This window comes from Mercenaria mercenaria, unplaced genomic scaffold (assembly GCF_021730395.1).
Source record: "Mercenaria mercenaria strain notata unplaced genomic scaffold, MADL_Memer_1 contig_3086, whole genome shotgun sequence".
Taxonomy (NCBI): Eukaryota; Metazoa; Mollusca; class Bivalvia; order Venerida; family Veneridae; genus Mercenaria; species Mercenaria mercenaria.
In genome coordinates, this window is record NW_026461193.1 from 1 (window position 1) to 17,790 (window position 17,790).

General features: G+C 34.0%; 1 protein-coding gene across 1 annotated transcript in view; it reads right to left on the minus strand.

Moving 5' to 3' along the window:
• Positions 1-416: 416 nt before the first annotated feature.
• Positions 417-17,790, minus strand: part of LOC128552722 (uncharacterized) — a gene marked incomplete at its 3' end in the record, with an annotated part of 49,593 nt that continues 32,219 nt past the window's right edge. Inside the window, exons 5-8 of the mRNA XM_053533770.1 lie at positions 13,391-13,421; positions 10,868-11,658; positions 2,584-2,681; positions 417-490 (exon numbers count right to left, since the gene is read on the minus strand). Of these exons, the coding sequence (XP_053389745.1) occupies positions 417-490; positions 2,584-2,681; positions 10,868-11,658; positions 13,391-13,421 (994 nt within the window). The remainder of the gene's footprint in view (positions 491-2,583; positions 2,682-10,867; positions 11,659-13,390; positions 13,422-17,790) is intronic.

A 17,790-nucleotide genomic window follows, 5' to 3' on the forward strand; every position in this document is an offset into this window, starting at 1 on the left:
ATCATAACATAATTACTTGCCTTGGTAAGCAAAACAAAACAAAAACAAGTGTATGACATCTATATATAAATATGATCGTAAAACATCTGTTGATAAATCTCTTTCTTGTTTTCATGAACAGAACGGAGCCTGCAACATTTTCTTTTATGTCTTGTTCGGTGACCTTTGATTTTCCATTTCTTCCTATTCATAGTTACTAGTTAATATTTATTCTTCAATACAAAAAATATCCATAATCTCCTAGTGATTCCATATAATTAAATCATTTCAATATGCCATGTCTAACTAGAATATCTTGCGTACTAGGATACTGAGGTTGAAACCTAGAATCACACCAAGTCATAATCGGTAATGCACGGTAACGCAAGCAAATACACCATTATGTAAAGTAAATATCAATAAGAATGTATGCTTACATGTTTGCCGGTTCTTCCATGAAAGCCAACAAAGGGACTATAGCAAAATGCATTGTTCTTGAAGCTAGTTTTTCCTGTAAATAATTTAAAATAAGACTACAAAATTTGAAACCGCAATGGTTAAACCTACAAATCATTCGGTATGTTTTCCATGAGGATAACTTCAACTCACAAGACAAAATCTGATTTCTAATACTATTCAAGAGGAGCAATCTGCATGACACTTTAGTGCCACCGATTGTAAAATTAAAAAATGTATAAAAAATGAGCGGCCTATTATCTATCTGTCTATATAATTAAATTCAATGATTATGCAGCCTATTTGCAGCTTATATCTATGTTGTTGTTTTTTCTTGTAGAAATTAAACATTAAAATAAAGAATAACTGATCCTCGGAAATTAGAACAAACATACACCAGCTACGATTATGAAAAATGGTTGTATATGTTTTGGATATTAAGTAATAATTACTGAACAAATCTGTAAATATAGAACGGAAATTGATACATTTAATTGCTCTTTAATTTATTTATTGCTAGTCTAAGTAATTTTTCGTAAATGAACATTTCTGCATTACGGAAGATTGTAATTGGTTTTATATATACATGCAGTCGTATATTTCTGGCGAACAGATCTTTTTGTGTATTATATTGTTTATATTGTTACTGTTATGCAGGTGCATGAAAAAGGTATTTATAAACGTATTTTTAGGTATTTGCGAAAAGTTCTTAAACAGTTTAAATGTAAGAAATTTTGATTTAAAAAAAAGTAAATTTGTCTGTTTTTTTCTGTACAAAAACACGTTTTTACTATTAAAATAAAGCTGATCACTGACAATTGTCAGTAACATATTCAAAAACTATAAAAAATATAAAAGGTTTTGCAACTTTTTCACGAAACCATGAAACATACGGAAAATGTAAGCAGAATAATTTAGATATTTATATTCTTGCGAATGTGCAATTATTTCACAAAACTTCGTCTTAGTATTTTTTTCTCTTGACGCATATCTGTTAGTTTTTTCTTTTCATTCCTATTCGTTCTGGTTTTTTTGTTGTTGTTGTTTTTTTTTGTTTTTCGTTATAAAAAGACGCAGTTTGATGATTGCATTAATGCTTTTCTGCTGATACTGTATGAGAGACGTGGTTGCTTACTGTCCACTATTGGCTTATTTTTTTTTTGAAAGCTCTTTGCATAGGAAGGCTTTTGCAACTTGTCTTTTATTTGGCAAGTGATTCTTAAACTCCATAACCGTCAATTAAATACATTACCAATATTATTTTCATAAAATTGTATTCGTTAATACCAAGAAATGTAAGAATTTGTTATAACTTTAATTTAACAAGTTATTAACTATAAAAAGTTGTCATTCTAATTCAAGCATAGTGTATCTTCTCTAGGAAATAACACTGAAAATGATCTAACCCTTCTCCCCTAAAAAATAAACATAGATGCTAACTTTTCAAAAGTATAAAAGCTAATTGTATTCCGTAATAACATAAAACATGATTAACTTTCATATGATTGCGAAAATCTAATCTTTATATACATGTCGTGTACTTATAGCGTAATGATGTTTATTGGTTGTTGTTGTTGTTTTTTGTTCTTTTTATTTTTTTGTTCTTTTTCGTGGCTGCCATATTTTTGTTATGAAAATAAAATATATGACTGTCGTGTTAAATAAAATTTTCGGTCATTCTTTTCTCATTTATTCATTAGGCCTTGAACAAAAATTGTTTGTTTCCGGTATCCAAACCTACCCTAAATTGTGAGCCCGACCCTAAATATTTTTATGGCTTTGGAGGTTTTTTTTTCAACTTTTGAACAAACATTTGAAAACTGCACTTTGTGTGCTATAAACATTGATGCTAGATATCAACTTACTGATGCTCCTAATGCAAAATATTATTTGTATTAATTTTATGACACAAAAATAATTTCCGAAAAGTCCCCCTTAATAAAAAAATAAATACAAAATACCGACCTACCTACCCTATATTTGTAGCATGTTACCGGAAACAAACAGTTCTTTTCTTTAGACTTTATATGTTTGAATATTTGATTAATGTCATAGAAAATATTATTGAATTCCTTGTTCCGATTACATTATATAAATAAATTCAAAGTATTATTTTTTTACTAAAATAAACTTATATAGAGTACTTACACTAGTGACTGACTTCATCTTCATTTCATCTGCTTCATTTTTTAACATCACCCTCTTAATGACAATCTTCATGTCCAGTCCTGCAATCTCTTCCTTTGCTGCAAATTGTAACTACATACAATAAGGACCTCAAGGCTTTGTATCTCTCTCCTTATATATTTTGACCGCAAACGATCATGTTTTAATCTTAACATAGATTTCAAACGCTCTTACCATTTTTTATATTTTGCATGTAGATTATGTAGAAATTGTTTGAACGTTTTCGTTAAAGTTTGACCCAATGACTTCCTTTTTGATCCAATATTTTATAGTTTCAATTTGCCTTTGATGTAATTCAGACAAACATTTCGATCACGTGTTATGTAGATCAGGTAGACAATTTCCTCTTGAGTGCAACTAATGTTTCCCTATGATGTTACATTAAGAACTAGTTTTTGACTCAAGAGTATTAAGTCTAGAACATGAAATAAAATTTATAAAGACATATATTCTGCCCTGAATTCGTGAATATGAAATGTGACAAGTAAACGATTGCCTTATAAATCAAATAGGTATTGTTGTAATTATAATTCACAGCGTCTGTTTGTAGAAGAGTCTGTACCCACGAGGTTACTTATTATGATAAAAATTTGATGACCAACATACTTATCACGTTTTCTTTTTAACATTTTGCAAGTGTACTGGGGTAGAAAAGCATTTTTTTACATGAAATAATTGACTAGTCATAACCAGCCTAAACAATACAATTTGTGTAGTATGCAATTATTATCCAATATTCCACATGCTGAATATGAATTGTGTCATATTAATTTTCTTCTACAAAATGAAACGTTTACCTTTTTGGCGCTGCATGTATAACTGAGTTTGTTTAACTAATATAATTGTCAGTGTATTCTGCCTACTTTAGTTTCGATACTTGACACATCGAGTTGCTCGATAAGTATCAAGAATAAACGAGTTACAGGCTGTTTTTAGTTATTTTGGACATTATTCTGGTAAACAATGTTTTATTGAGGTAAATATACACGTTGACTAACAAATGAGTACATATCAAATGTCTATGAATCTTTTGTGAAAGCTGAACGAGTATCAAACTTTTGTGAAAGTTGAAAGAGTATCAACAACGTATGTTTAAGAATTATGTCCATGTAGCAGAAAATGCGTACTTCGGTTAAGTTTTATAGGGAGCCATATTGTAGCTGATTGAGTACGCTTTTATCGCCTGTTGACTTTTTCTGGAACTATGGCGCAGAAACCCAAATATATATGAGTTAATTTTATTTTCACTAACAGCAACAGTAAGTTGAATAAAGTATTCTTATTTTAGCTGTTTATATATTAGTTCAACAATTGAGAACACAGAAACGAAAATAATAATATATTAATAATATGAAAATATAATCAAAATTGAATGTCCCCTTGAATAGCATGCACACTTTTCCGTGCAGAAGATTTTTTTCCTCCAGCGATCACATTTTTCGAACGACCGAAGCAACGCAGTTTTGAATAGAACACAATGCAACCGATTTGTTTGCGAATGGACATAGGCATGTATTCTTTTAGATTTTCGTGTTTGCAGATTTTAAGTTCACCTGAGCACGAAATGCTCAAGGTGAGCTATTGTGACTGGTCACTGCCCGGATGTGTGCATCGTCCATAATCCGTTGTGCGTCGTCCGTCAACATTTGCCTTGTTAACACTCTAGTGGCCCAATCGTTATGAAATATGGTCAGAATGTTTGTCTTGACCACATGAGGTAAACAACTAGGTCACTGGGCCAGATCAAAGGAAAATCTTGTTAACACTCTAGAGGCCACATTTAAAATCCTATTTTCATGAAACTTGGTCAGAATGTTTAGCTTAAAGATCCCTAGGCCAGTTTTGAAACTGGATCATGTGGGGTAAACAAATGCGTCACCCGCTAAAATCAAAGAAAAAGCTTGTTATCACATAAAGGCCACATGCATGACTCTATCTTTATGAAACTTGGTCAGAATTTTTATCCTGATAATCTCTAAGCCATCGTTGAATCTTAGTAATGTGGAATCTAGAACTAGTTCAGTTATTCAAATCAAAGGAAAAGTTTGTTAATGTTTTAGAGGCCACATTTATCACCATATCTTCATACAACTCGGTCAGTATTTTTATCTTAATGATCCCTAGCTAGTCTGAAATTGGGTCAGAAACATGTTCACCAACTCGAATCAAAGGAACGCTTGTTAACATTCTACAGGTTAAATTTATGACCCTGTCTTCTCGAAAGTTGATCAGAATGTTTATCTTGATGATCCCTAGGTCAAGTTCGAATCTGGGTCATTTGGGATCAAAAACTATGTCACGCGCTCAAAAAACATGAAAAGCTTGTTAACACTGATTAGGCAACATTTATGGCCCTATCTTCATGAAACATGGTAAGAGTGTCTATCTTGATAATTTCAATGCCTTCTCTGAATATGGGTCATGTGGACATGTGGGGTCATAAACTAGGTCACCCGATCAAATCAAAGGAAAAGCCTGTTATCACTCTAGAGGCTGTAGGCCCAATTACTCAGGTGAGCGATCCAGGGTCATCACGGCCCTCTTATTATTTTGAAAAATAATATATGCTTATATGATGCTTGAAAATCATTAGATATATAACGATAACTGTTAAGGTCTCCGTCTTGGTAACGGGAGTCCCACTTGGACCTTTCTGTTTAGGTCGGAATGGTGGCCGCCAGCTAGTTGAATAACGGTGGCCGATTACCTTCCTACCTGGTGCCTGTATTTGAAGGAAACAATTTGTTAGGTACATATTTACAACGAATATTTGTCTCCAAAGTCAAACTGACTGGCCCTGTCAAAAAACGGGTGGCACTATAATAAAAGTGTTTTTCGTTTGATTTATACTTGATGTAAAAAGTTGTCACAGCTAATAGATAAACAAATTCCAGTATGCATCAAATGTAATGCTAATAAAACACATTACTTTTGGAAAAATAAGTAATGCCAATGCCGATTCAAAGCCAATGCGACAATCACAATTTATTGTTATGTTGTCTTTCACTTCTAATTTACCACAGGACTTTTTCAGGTAGTTCTGCACGTTTGATAAACCAGAGGTAATGGCGTAACGTCATTTATCCGGAATAAAGCCTGGATTCGGCGTACGGAAATAAAAGTCATTTTACGGAGTGTGGGCAATCCGTAAGTAAATTTATTACAACGGCACTGTTACTAATTTTATAAAGTTAAAATATGATATTAAACATCTGACACTTTAAAAAATTCAAAATAGTGCCTTAAAATTAGCTTGAAACGTGCGGTTCACTTTAATCGTGGTCAAATATCTCAAAATAGACACAGGGATCTATACATTTTATTTCATCACATTAAATACCATATGTTTATTTACGACTGTGAGAAGTTTCGTCAAAATGTACATTGTAGAAAAAATTTTATCCGCGAAATGTTACGAAAATTGTAATTTCCCCACAGACACTCATTAAAAAATCGTGCGTGATGTCCTAATTTTTCTAATCAGTATAGCAAAAAAATCATGCACATGACACTACCTCTTTTATTTGCTGAATTTTCTAATATATTCTAAAGTTTTAAAAAATCAGGGTTTAATAAATCTCTATGTTGTAGAATTTTTTATCCGAACGTGCAGAACTACCTTAACTAGGAACATGCTTGTGTAAACAAGGTTTTTTTATGATCTGACCTAGCGTTTGACTCCTCTAACCATGTATAATCTGTCAAAACAAGGATTTAGGCAGATCAGGTAGAAAGTGTGGTCATTTGACTGTTTAGAGATTTATTTAGAGTTTGGAAAGTCTATTCGTGACGTTCACCCAACTCTACAAGATTTGGCTGAAATACTTCCGTCAAATCGGTAAGTGGAATGCAATAGCGGCAAAATTTGAAATGAACCATCTATGAAATATTTTTTTTTTTTATTTAGCCTAGTGAACTAGATGTTACCTCAAATGATTACATAACAATTAAAAATATATACATTTATGCATAAATAAATAAATATTTATTTGAAAGACTTGATAAATCAATAAAATGAACAGTATCTTCGTTAAAAATAATTATGTATCAATTCGATATCAAATTATTTATAGGGAGACTCTCGTCGATAAATACCACGCGCTAAAAATAGATAAGTGAAAAGTGTACGCAGTTATCTTTAGGATAGTTTAGTCCATTATTAATACTCTGTTTACAACGCAATACCGAACAGTTTATCCATTTTGCTTATTTTTGCAAAGAAATGACAAAATATTATCTGATGGTACATTATAATCGTTCAATATTGTGGAAATGAAACTATTTACTTAGTATGCTGACAGTCTAGTTTAAATATTCATCCAAGTTACTACCTTCTCCTGAAAAATAGACCACAGACACTGGGGGTCAGGACAATCCCCAGCAACCCTATTCTCTTCCGCCTCTGTCTAAGCTGAGCGAATATTCTTTAGCATTGTAACCTGTATTGAGCATAAATGACGATAATAAAACGCAATTTGCAACATTTCAGCGTGTTATAAAAATGCATTTTACCATCAATTCTTTTAAAATAACAAGATTTGCAACGGTAACACTGACAATGGGAACACTAGCTTGCCGCCTGAACCCAGCACTTTGTACTGTGCGTATCAATAACCGGGTACAAAAATTAATACGATTATATTATACCGGATCATCACTTTCTATGATAAAAATCTAAGTTTGGTTCCCGCGTACGCTATGCGCAGTGCAAAGCGGGGATCTTTTCGTATGGAAGTGTTGAAAACAAGTAAGATTGATCGATTTTTGATAATTATTGATTTCTCGCCCGAACCCGAACGTCAGTTGTCAGGACCGTTGTCATTTGACAAAATGATTACAGAATCAACAATTGATACCAAAGATTCATAGGTAGGGGCTTATGTAAAAGCTAAATCGACTATTGTTTTCTACTTTCAGTTTCACTGTTTCAAATCTTCTTATTTAAAGACAATTCATGGTAAAAATGCATTTTTTAAAATAAGGTGAAATGTTTAAAAATGTGTTTTATGATCGTCATCTGTGCTCAATACATATAAAAATGCTAAAACACATTCGCTAAACTTAAGCAGGGGCGGAGGAGAGTGGGGTGGGTTGGGGTGATCCTGGCCCCAAGTGTCTGTGAAATAGACCATTCCTTTTAAAGCGACGAGTCGTTAACTGTTTCTAAATATTGCATAACATCATCATAACTGCGACACCGGAACTATATTTTAGCATCTATGATAAATACGTAAATGATCATTTCTTAAAGAGCTTTTCGTATGAGCTTTTTTAGTACGTACTAACGAAATAGGTTCGACAACTGGCATTAAGTCAAATGACCGCTCACTCCCTTTAGCAAAACAATTCCTAACTCCATTCAAGGTATAGACAAGTAAAAAGATTTCCTGAGGCCAGAAGTTAACAGACCAGACATTGTTATGGATGTGTGTGTGACCACTCAGTCTAAAATGTAACTTATGGGTGAATAGCCTGCTTGTTTTGTTTTTTTATCATACCATTACGCTTTAATGTAGGAAATAGTACTCTGTTCTACATATTTTACAAGTAGATCTATGAAACATGTATTTCTTAATTCTGAAAGTTATCTTTTTAGCAAAAATAACAATAGCTTTCAACTTTTCTCTCAACTGGTCACATTCATTGACTATTGAAATACTTTATTAGAGCTGTCACAAATGTGATTCATACCTTTACCTGGACTTCGTTGACATATAGAGCAAAACAACACAGGACCATAATCTAGGAAATTAAAGAGCATTTAAAAGAATTCCCTTATGCACGACTAGGTATCAATATTGATCGTTGCTGAAAGTTTGAATAAATTAATAGGAATTCAGGTCACAAGCATTTCTATATTTTATATATCATATATATTGCCAGCTGTATTGCAGCATTATAAATGCGATAAACAATCGCATATCGGTAAAATCACCCATTCCTACACTACTTGTTGCATGTCAATATACCTGCGGCAATAAAAACCAGGCATATCTGACTACTACTGTTTTCTATGTTATTTAATTGAGTGTGGTTGTGTGTTTGTTTTTGGTACATGAGTCTCTGCGCTTTTGTGCTTTACGTTGTAGTGTGACTGTTATTAAGGAACGTAGCATTCCCTTTGTATATTCATCCTTGTTCTTCTTTACCCTTCAAATTAATCCCGCAACCCCAACCCCACCATTTTACCACTTCCTCCTCCTCTATCTATATTTCACATAAATTAATATGCTCTTGTTAGATTTTTGTTGTGGGCCTGTTTTGCAAATGCGTGGCTCTAAGGCTGTGTTTTAGGTGCTCTGTGCTTTCGAGAAATCTACCCTTACCAATTATATTTTGTGTATGAGAGATAAATGAAATGTAACACCACACACGCAAATAAGCGCGGTCTAAGCGGAACTTTCTTGTTAATGCAAATACACTGGATGTCATTACCTTGACATAGATTCCCGTCTTTGGATGGCAGAGGGGGCAACTATATCTTAGGCTCTAAACTGCGACATTGCAACGCACACACAAATTACCTCATTGGTACTATTATAAGGTCCAACTTTGCTGGCTTAAATTCACAGGACCCGTGGATATTTGTTTTAGATGTAGGTGGTTCAAGCTAATAGTCTTTTCCGGTCTATGTTACCATAAACATTTGCTTGAAAACAACAAAAAAGACCAAAGAGCTTTCGAGTGCAAAAAACTACTGGCAAGCTGAGAACCAGCGAAACTTTCGCAGTAAGTCCCAAGAGACTCTTAATGAACATATTACATTGTACAAGTAAACTTTTTCAGCAAATCTACCGTTATTACAAATTGCGTAAATATTTTGCTCAATTTTACTATCGTAATTCTGATTTGGTTTTAAAATTCAATAGTAATTTAAAGACACTTCTGCGAGAAGGTATTTCTAAACCCGTTTTTTATGGGGATGTGGTTTACAAACTGAGAAAGATCTTTGGTCATGATAATTTTCCAACTGTATTTAGTAAAATTATAAAACGTTTTATTAGATTAGGTAACGACCAAACTGTTGTGAGACATACCGCGGTGCCCCACTGTGTTCCTTTATTTGTTCGTTTTGTCCTCGTGTGTCCTTTTGTGCGTGTGTGTGTGTGTGTGTGTGTGTGTGTGGTGTGCACGTCTGCGAGCTGTGGATTTCGTTTCGGGCACTGCCAGACTGCGATTTTTTGGTACGGGGCATTCCCTGTTTGATTTTTGTCTTTGCTTTTTGTTCTTTCTGGATGAAAAGTGTTTGCTAGTCTGCAGCGGTATAACGTACTATATTACGTGTTTCGACATGGATTACAGTTACAAGCCATTGACAGTTAAATCTAAATTTGGCTAGATCTATGAAAAATTTCGACCCAAAGTTTATTCACTTGGGTTGCACTATGTGTCATTTTCATTGTCTTTGATTCAATGTGGACACTATACAAAATGAAATCATAGCCCTTTTTTATGTCGGACAGAGACAAGGACCGCCTTTTAAAACATGCTTACCTTGTTTATAATTAAGTTCGACAAACAGGATGAATTATTAACCTTTAAGACCCATTTTTATGGTCCATTTTGAAGTAAGAATCATTTGTTGGTGTTACCGTATAATTCTACGGATTAGAATGATACGGAAGCGCAATGCTTACAAGTTATGCTGATGTAAACTCTCATCCTTTTCTCTAATAAACTTTTCGAACGCTCTTTAAATATGGGTATTGACTTGAGTAGATATCACACAATTGACGATTCCACAAAGTGGTTTCAATAATTTATCGCTGAAAAGTAATAATTTGTACCAATAACTGAGAATCTGTTTCCATTTGTCATAGCAAAGGTGTAGAATACATAATGATATACTAGTTAGGATCTGAATATATGGCTCTAGTGTCCGAGCGACCCAAGGTAGAATAATATGTACTGTAAACAGACTTTGTCTGACTTGACTACGAGCTCCTGCAAAGGGAGGAAATCGAGCGATCGTAATTCAAGAGAATAAATATCTATTTTGAACATGGGAATAATAAATGATTTTAATTTAATTTCTTATCATTTAAACTGGAAATGTCTCCATCCCTAAATCTATGTTTTGAATGATAGTACATTTAATGTTTCAGGAGAACAACACTAGGATGACCCACAGGTATCAAGGTTCATATATAAAATTACATGTAACTAATGCAGTCCTTATATTATATTCTGGAAACAATTATCAAAGCTTTTGAGTTATTAAAGGATAAGACAAAAAATGACTTACAAATAAATATATCTCCAAAGCCGCCAGCTTTACTACATCCACAACAGTTTAACAGATCAGTAATATCCTGTTTTCGAAGCACTTTGAGTCTTCCTTTTATATCATCTTCAGAGGTAAACAGCTTGCGCAACCTCTTGTCTCTCTCCTTTATCATTTTTTTCCTTAACTTCTCTTTCTCCCTCTCTCTGTTACCATCAACAATGTCGACTTTTTCTTGATAAGCAATTATGTGTGTTGACTGCTGCTCACTTCGCACAGGGACTGTTGCTTTCTCTATATTATCTATTTTTCTTTCGATGCTTTGAAGACTTTGTATAACATCTGGTGTTGCAACTGAAGATGGCATATTATTAAACTGGTCGAAGCTTGTTGGATTAGGTATGGGAGGGAACAATTGTTTACTTGATTGTTCTTTCCTAGCATCAACTGGATCGGTAGAGAATTTGTAATGTACCGTTTTGCCATGGCTTGTTTGAGGTTGTTTTTGCCCATCTGACCCTTCTCGTATAAATTGATTTGACAAATCAGGACCATATTCATTGCTTACATCTGGAGCATTTACGCGTGTATTGCCTACTGGTGTTCGCGCAACAGAATTTATAGAAAGATCACCAGGAACAGTTCTACCATATGTATGTCCTGTGGATGTTTCTTGTATCCCATTAGAATTCTGGGACTTCTCTAAGTCATCAACAGACTGTTTTCCTCCATTTTTGTTTGTTTTGCTTTGCAGAGGAAGTTGATCCGTTTTAGGCCTGGCGCCAAGGCTTTGATGCAAATCATCAGTTTTGCTAGAAATTAAGTTTCAAATTAATTCCTTCAGCAGTTGTTTTATTCTAACATTCATTTAGAACAATAAGGTAATGGAGAACCGTCGTTATGTTGAGATAATAATAAATTCAAGTTACTATCAGGTTACAAAAGCAATACTTTAAATGTTTGCAAAGATAAGTATTCACGTATAAAGCTGTAACAGATACATTTGTTAAAAAGAAACTTTACGCATCAAAACACTGCAAAACTTCAGCTTACATGTTTTCACAAATGGCATAAATAACAGGTACCAATTAGTGTATGATGGCTCTATGGAAAATCTAAAGTTAACAATAAGACAATAAGTATTTTAAGGGGAATCCATTAATTGATTTTGGGGATAACATTTGCCCCCTTTTTTCCTTTTTAGCCACCTCATCCTTACCCGCATCATAATATTTTTGTTCTCTTTAGGCAAGTTGATAAGGACACCGTGTAATAAACTAGAGCTGTTAGGCCATAATAAATAAATTCCTAGATTATCATCCCCGCCCGCCCCCTCTTTTTTATACCGCCCCGACCTTTTTTATCCTCCCCCCCCCCACCCCCAAAAAAAAAAGAAAAAAGAAAATGGAACCAAAAATGTACGAACAGCGGAAGGGTCCCATGTATTTGTTTTAATGCTGCTGCAAAATAAACATGATTAAGCGTGTCACAAATTAAACTCACGCTCCTCCGATTGAAGAACATTGTTGTAAAATACATTGTAACAACTTTCACTATGGTTTTCATAATCGTAGCGGTTTTTCAATGTAAAATAACTCTGTGTGACGTGTGTCTTGTTGACAAGAAACCTTTGGTACCAAAACGAGGTAAATTTGTTAAAAAATAAAATGTTGATAACACGTAATATGAGAGTAAAAAAGAAAGTCTACAAGTTTGTTTTTACTTAATTCTGTTTTTGCCGTTTGTTTGACTTGTACTCATGGTTTCGATTTATATATAAATAGCTGTCATTTTAAATATAAAAGGCTTGATTTTGCCAATTTAAACTCAAAAATATCTCATTCTGATAAAAGGACCCTTCAGCTGAAATCCTAGGAGTCTGTATGTACTCTTTTGCTAATTTCAAAGTCAAAATCCCTACTACTGGGTCAAGTGGAACCCCTGCGTAGAGTTGTTTCAAAAAATTAAAAAATAAAATTCTCCCCCGTCCCATTTTTAAACAAAATTTGTATGATAATCCAGGAATTAATTTATTATGGCCTTACCGATAGTGAAAAATAAGTTACGTAAAGGGAGATAGTTATACAGTTATGGTTCTTATATATACTCTTCACTTTTTCTCATTACACTTTATCATTGCATTAAGTTATTTTATCCTCACTTTATGAGTTGCAAAGTTATTATCTTAAATAAATCGTGACAAAATGAAGGACAGAGAGATGGGAATACGTGAAATAATCGTTTTGTTGGATAAGATAGGTAATGATTCACCTGTGTTTTACAGCTATCCTTGTGCAATGATTACAAGTTTTATAGGGAAACAAGAGATGTAACTAATGCATTTGTCTGTGACATTGACCTTAAAAATACACACTGACTTGGGTGCAACATACCTTCTAAATGCTTTCATTTGAATTCCTTGAATTGCTTAAAAAAGCACTGGAAGTTCTGCAAAAAGTCTCCCTTAAGAGGAGTACGGCACATTCTTCTAAAAAGAAGCATAGTTCAGAAAACAAACTCTTAAGTAAAAACGATATAACTAACCTGTCCATCGATGTAAAGCGTCCAATGGTTTCTGAAACGAGAATGTTTCAACAATATACATATAATAACGATTCTTAAAATTTTTATTCCTGTACAATTAGTGACAATCAAATTTATTTCAAGTCAGTGTTTTTGTTTGGCCTCGATTTACCACAGTTTGAAAACATTATGTCAATCAGTATTGTTGCGGTAAGTTAACCTAAACAACCAGTGTATCTATATCTGTAAAAGTATTGACTTGCTCTTGGAATTAGAGGACCGATGACTTTCATGAAAAACGACAGAGTGCATATTGTAAAAATACAAGAGGGTCATCGTGGACTTGTATCACTCAAAAGGGCAGATGTTAAAAGATTAAACAGGTATAAAAAGGAACAGGTCTGCCAAGCAACTTTACAAAATGGTTTGCTGATACAGAGGAGACTTTCATTTTTTTCTATGGAGTCGTATAGAGAAAACTAGGTCTGCCAACAGTTTCTAACAAATTAAGATGCCTTTAAATCATTTAAGTAGAGGATAATTTCTTTGGAATACTTCTAAAGTCGGGCCAGTATTTTAGGAGTGACGGATTTTGAAGACTTATCTCTTTTAGTTCTGGTGGCCATGTTTATAAACGAATCGGACTAGTGGACATTTGCGAACTGATACGAAGTGGAGTGTGAACACCTAGGACGATCGATTCGAAGGGACTATCTCAACATAATTTGATTATATTATGTGCCGTTTGAAAACATGCTCAAAACAGTGGTAAAGTCCACCACTATGAGGTGGGGATATAAATTTGGCTTTGTCTATTCGCCTGTACGTCTGTCTGTCAGTGCGTCAGATAATATTTGTGTTGCACATATCGCTAAAAGTATTGAACATTTTGGGACAGTCATAAAATTGTATAGGGATGTTATTGAATGTTAAGAGAGTTGAACAAAGTGCTCAAAGTGAGCTATTGTGGTAGCACTGTGTAAAATTTCATTGTTAACACTCAAGAGGTTACAACCCAATATCATGTATTCGTGGTATTGGTTTTTCAATAGTTATACCACTATTATAATAATTACGGAAACATACGAAATATTCGTGAGTACCCGGTAAATATATACGGACAATAGACTTAACTGTTTGTCTGATCTGTATGAAACGTAATCATAATGTTTGCCTTAATCAAGTCTGGGTAAAGACTGAAACTTTGTCATATGGTGTTAAAGATGTAGGTTGGCAAGTTAAATTATAGAAACAAAATCTTAACACCCTAGATGCAATAGTTGCTATATGAGACTAACTGCATTTAATAATACATCACGCTATCTGGATGATATTCTTAATATGAATAATCCGTTTTTTGGTCAATAGGTGGTTACTATTTATCCTAGGGAGCTTCAGTTAATTAAAACTAACAATTCGGATACTGATGCTTCATTTTTAGATTTACATCTCTCTATTTATGACAATAATATACATACCAAAATTTATGACAAAAGGGATGATTTTAATTTTAGTATTGTAAATTGTCCCCATTTGGATGAGGATGTTCCTCAGGCTACATCTTATGGGGTATATATTTCTCAATTAATTCGGTTTGCCAGAGCGTGTAGTCATGTCAAGGATTTCAATGAACGCAGTCAATATATTACAAGTAAACTTCTTCAGCAAGGCTACCGTTATTACAAATTGCGTAAATATCTTGCTAAATTCTACTATCGTGATTCTGATTTGGTTTTAAAATTCAATAGTAATTTAAAGACACTTCTGTGAGAAGGTATTTCAAAACCCGTTTTTATTGGAATGTGGTTTACAAACTTCGTAAGATCTTGGTTTCATGGTAATTTTCCAACTGTATTTGGTAAAATTATAAAATGTTTTATTAAAAGAGGTTACGACCCAATCGTTTTGAGACATACCGCATGTTTAATGTTCAACCCGTTTACAGTTGGACACTACGCTTCCCTCTTTGACTGTGTCTGACGGAAGAGGGGGAGGACTCTATGATAAGCAGTTTTTAAATCCCACCAGGACTAAACTGTTTTGATATCCGCCTTCTGGCCTGTTTCGTCAGGCCCTTAAGGGTGTTTCTCTTGTTGCTCTGTCTTCTGAAAAGGCATTGAGTACATATTACGTTTTTGGTTCTGAAGGTTTGTTTTTTTATATATTTATACACGAGCATTTTTGTGTTTTACATGCCATGCCTTTTTGTTTCCATTACGTATGTTAGAGATTCACCTGGAGGGGGTTACTTTTATTTACACTGTCCCGTGTCTTTGAAACATGGTGGGGATAAGAGTGAGGTTGGGTGCGCACCATAAGCCGGTTTAAGCTCCCCAGTGGTGATTTTGCCACTGACCGTTTCAAGGCGGTGCCCCACTGTGTTCCTTTGTTTGTTCGTTTTGTCCTCGTGTGTTGGCTTTTTGTGCGAGTGTATGTGTGTGTGTGTTTGTGGTGTGCACGTCTGCGTGCTGTGGGTTTCGTTTTGGGGAGGCTGCGTTTTTGGTACGTGGCGTTCCCTGTTTGATATTTGTCTTTGTTTTTTTTAGTCAGAACCGTTGGTCATTCAGTCATATCATAGAAAAATATTCTTAACATTCTTAATGCCTATTTTCTACCTGATCTACAAAATAAATTGTCAGTGAGTTTGTATTTTTATAAAATACGGGTCGTTTTTATCCGTCACTAAGTTAAATCATAGAAAAACCGTCTTAGCACTACAAAGACAATTATTTCTATTTGATTTAGTGGTTTTGTTAGCACATTTTTCTTTATGAAGTCTAGACGAATTTTAATATTGCGTTTTCTTGGATTAAAATTTAGGTCATTATGACAAATAATAGAAAAGTTTTGTTAACCAGCTAGACCCAGTTTCAAACTCATCCGACATTTTGTTAAGAGAAACATTCTGACAAAGTCGCAATACGATTGAGCGGCCAGAATTGTGATTTCTACAGTGTTCAAAGTGAAATTGTTTGTAAATGACGACTTCGGCGGAGTACGGACACTAGCTCACCTTCACCACTTTTTAGTAAAGTGTCATGACGGTAGGTCAAATACCTTTGGTAATATGTGTAACACAATATTTCTCTCACGGAAAGACGGACGGACAAACAACACAGAATATATATCCCCAATAACAAAGTGGTGGCATAATAAGCCATCATTCATCACAATAAAATAAAAATGTGGAAAACCACAAGTCGACCAACACGACTGATCCTGAAGGCATGTTCTTTTCTACCATGCATAATATGATTAAATTATGTTGAAACATCGATCGTCCAAGGTGTCCACAGTCCACTTCGTCTTAATTCGCAAATGTCTAATATGGATGATATTGAAAGACACATATCAGTGAAATAATTTCAAAATTGGTCCAACGGTTAAGGAAGCGATATTGTTTGGAAGTTCTTGTGGACATGTTTTGACGAATCATAATATTTGGAAAACAACTTGGTAGAAAGGTAGTCAAGAAACACCATTTAAGACACTAATTCATACATAATGACAGTAAGAAAAGGGGACGTTTACGTCTTCTGGCAGCCGCTATACTCTATTGCATAATTTAGTAATCTACTGAGGGGGCAGTATGAGAGTTCCAGGTTACTGACGATGGCAAAGTACAGGTATGACATCGTGGTTTTACCTTTATGTAAGTTTAATGCTTTATATAATAGCTAAAGGCGATCAATGAGTCAGGGCAAACATTCCGAATTGCAGCTTCGTTTAAGAAATTAAAGATTGAGTAACCATGCAACAGGACTCGTATGTTGTTAACTAAATGACCTCGTCTGACGGGAACTTCTACAAAAAAAGACCATTTAAGTATTGTATTCCCACCCTATAGAAGTTTAAGCTGACTATCATCAGTTATATGTTTTTAGTTTAAAACATTAATTTGCCTGAAATTCCTGAAATTATTGAGCTAACAATTCCAATCATTTAAGAAATAATTTATAGAAAAAGAGTGTTTTAACACTATTTATGCACGATGAGCGGTTATACGTCGGGCGCCCTCGTGAAATTATTTGGAGTGTATATATAGTGTTAAAAAACTCTTTCGCTATAAATTATTTCGATTCTAATATGCACTTAATATAGAACAGTAGATAACATATAGTAGCGCTCTTTCTTGGTTCAACGACTGATCATCACATGCGTCTGCCTAAAGTTAAATATATAACAATCTCCAAAAACTATGTTAACACTCTTTGTCACAGGTCATTAAAATGTAAACAGTGTAAAATTTACTGGTCGGGAAAAACAAAAAAACAAAATCGAAAACTTTGTTTCTTCATTAAAAATATTCTGATAAAAGTTTGAACATCAATAATTGTGGCTTGTCCGGGAATCATATCCAAGGAAGTACAGAAACACTTTTTTTTCGTTTTACTGGTGTACCCAAGGGCTATGTGACTAAA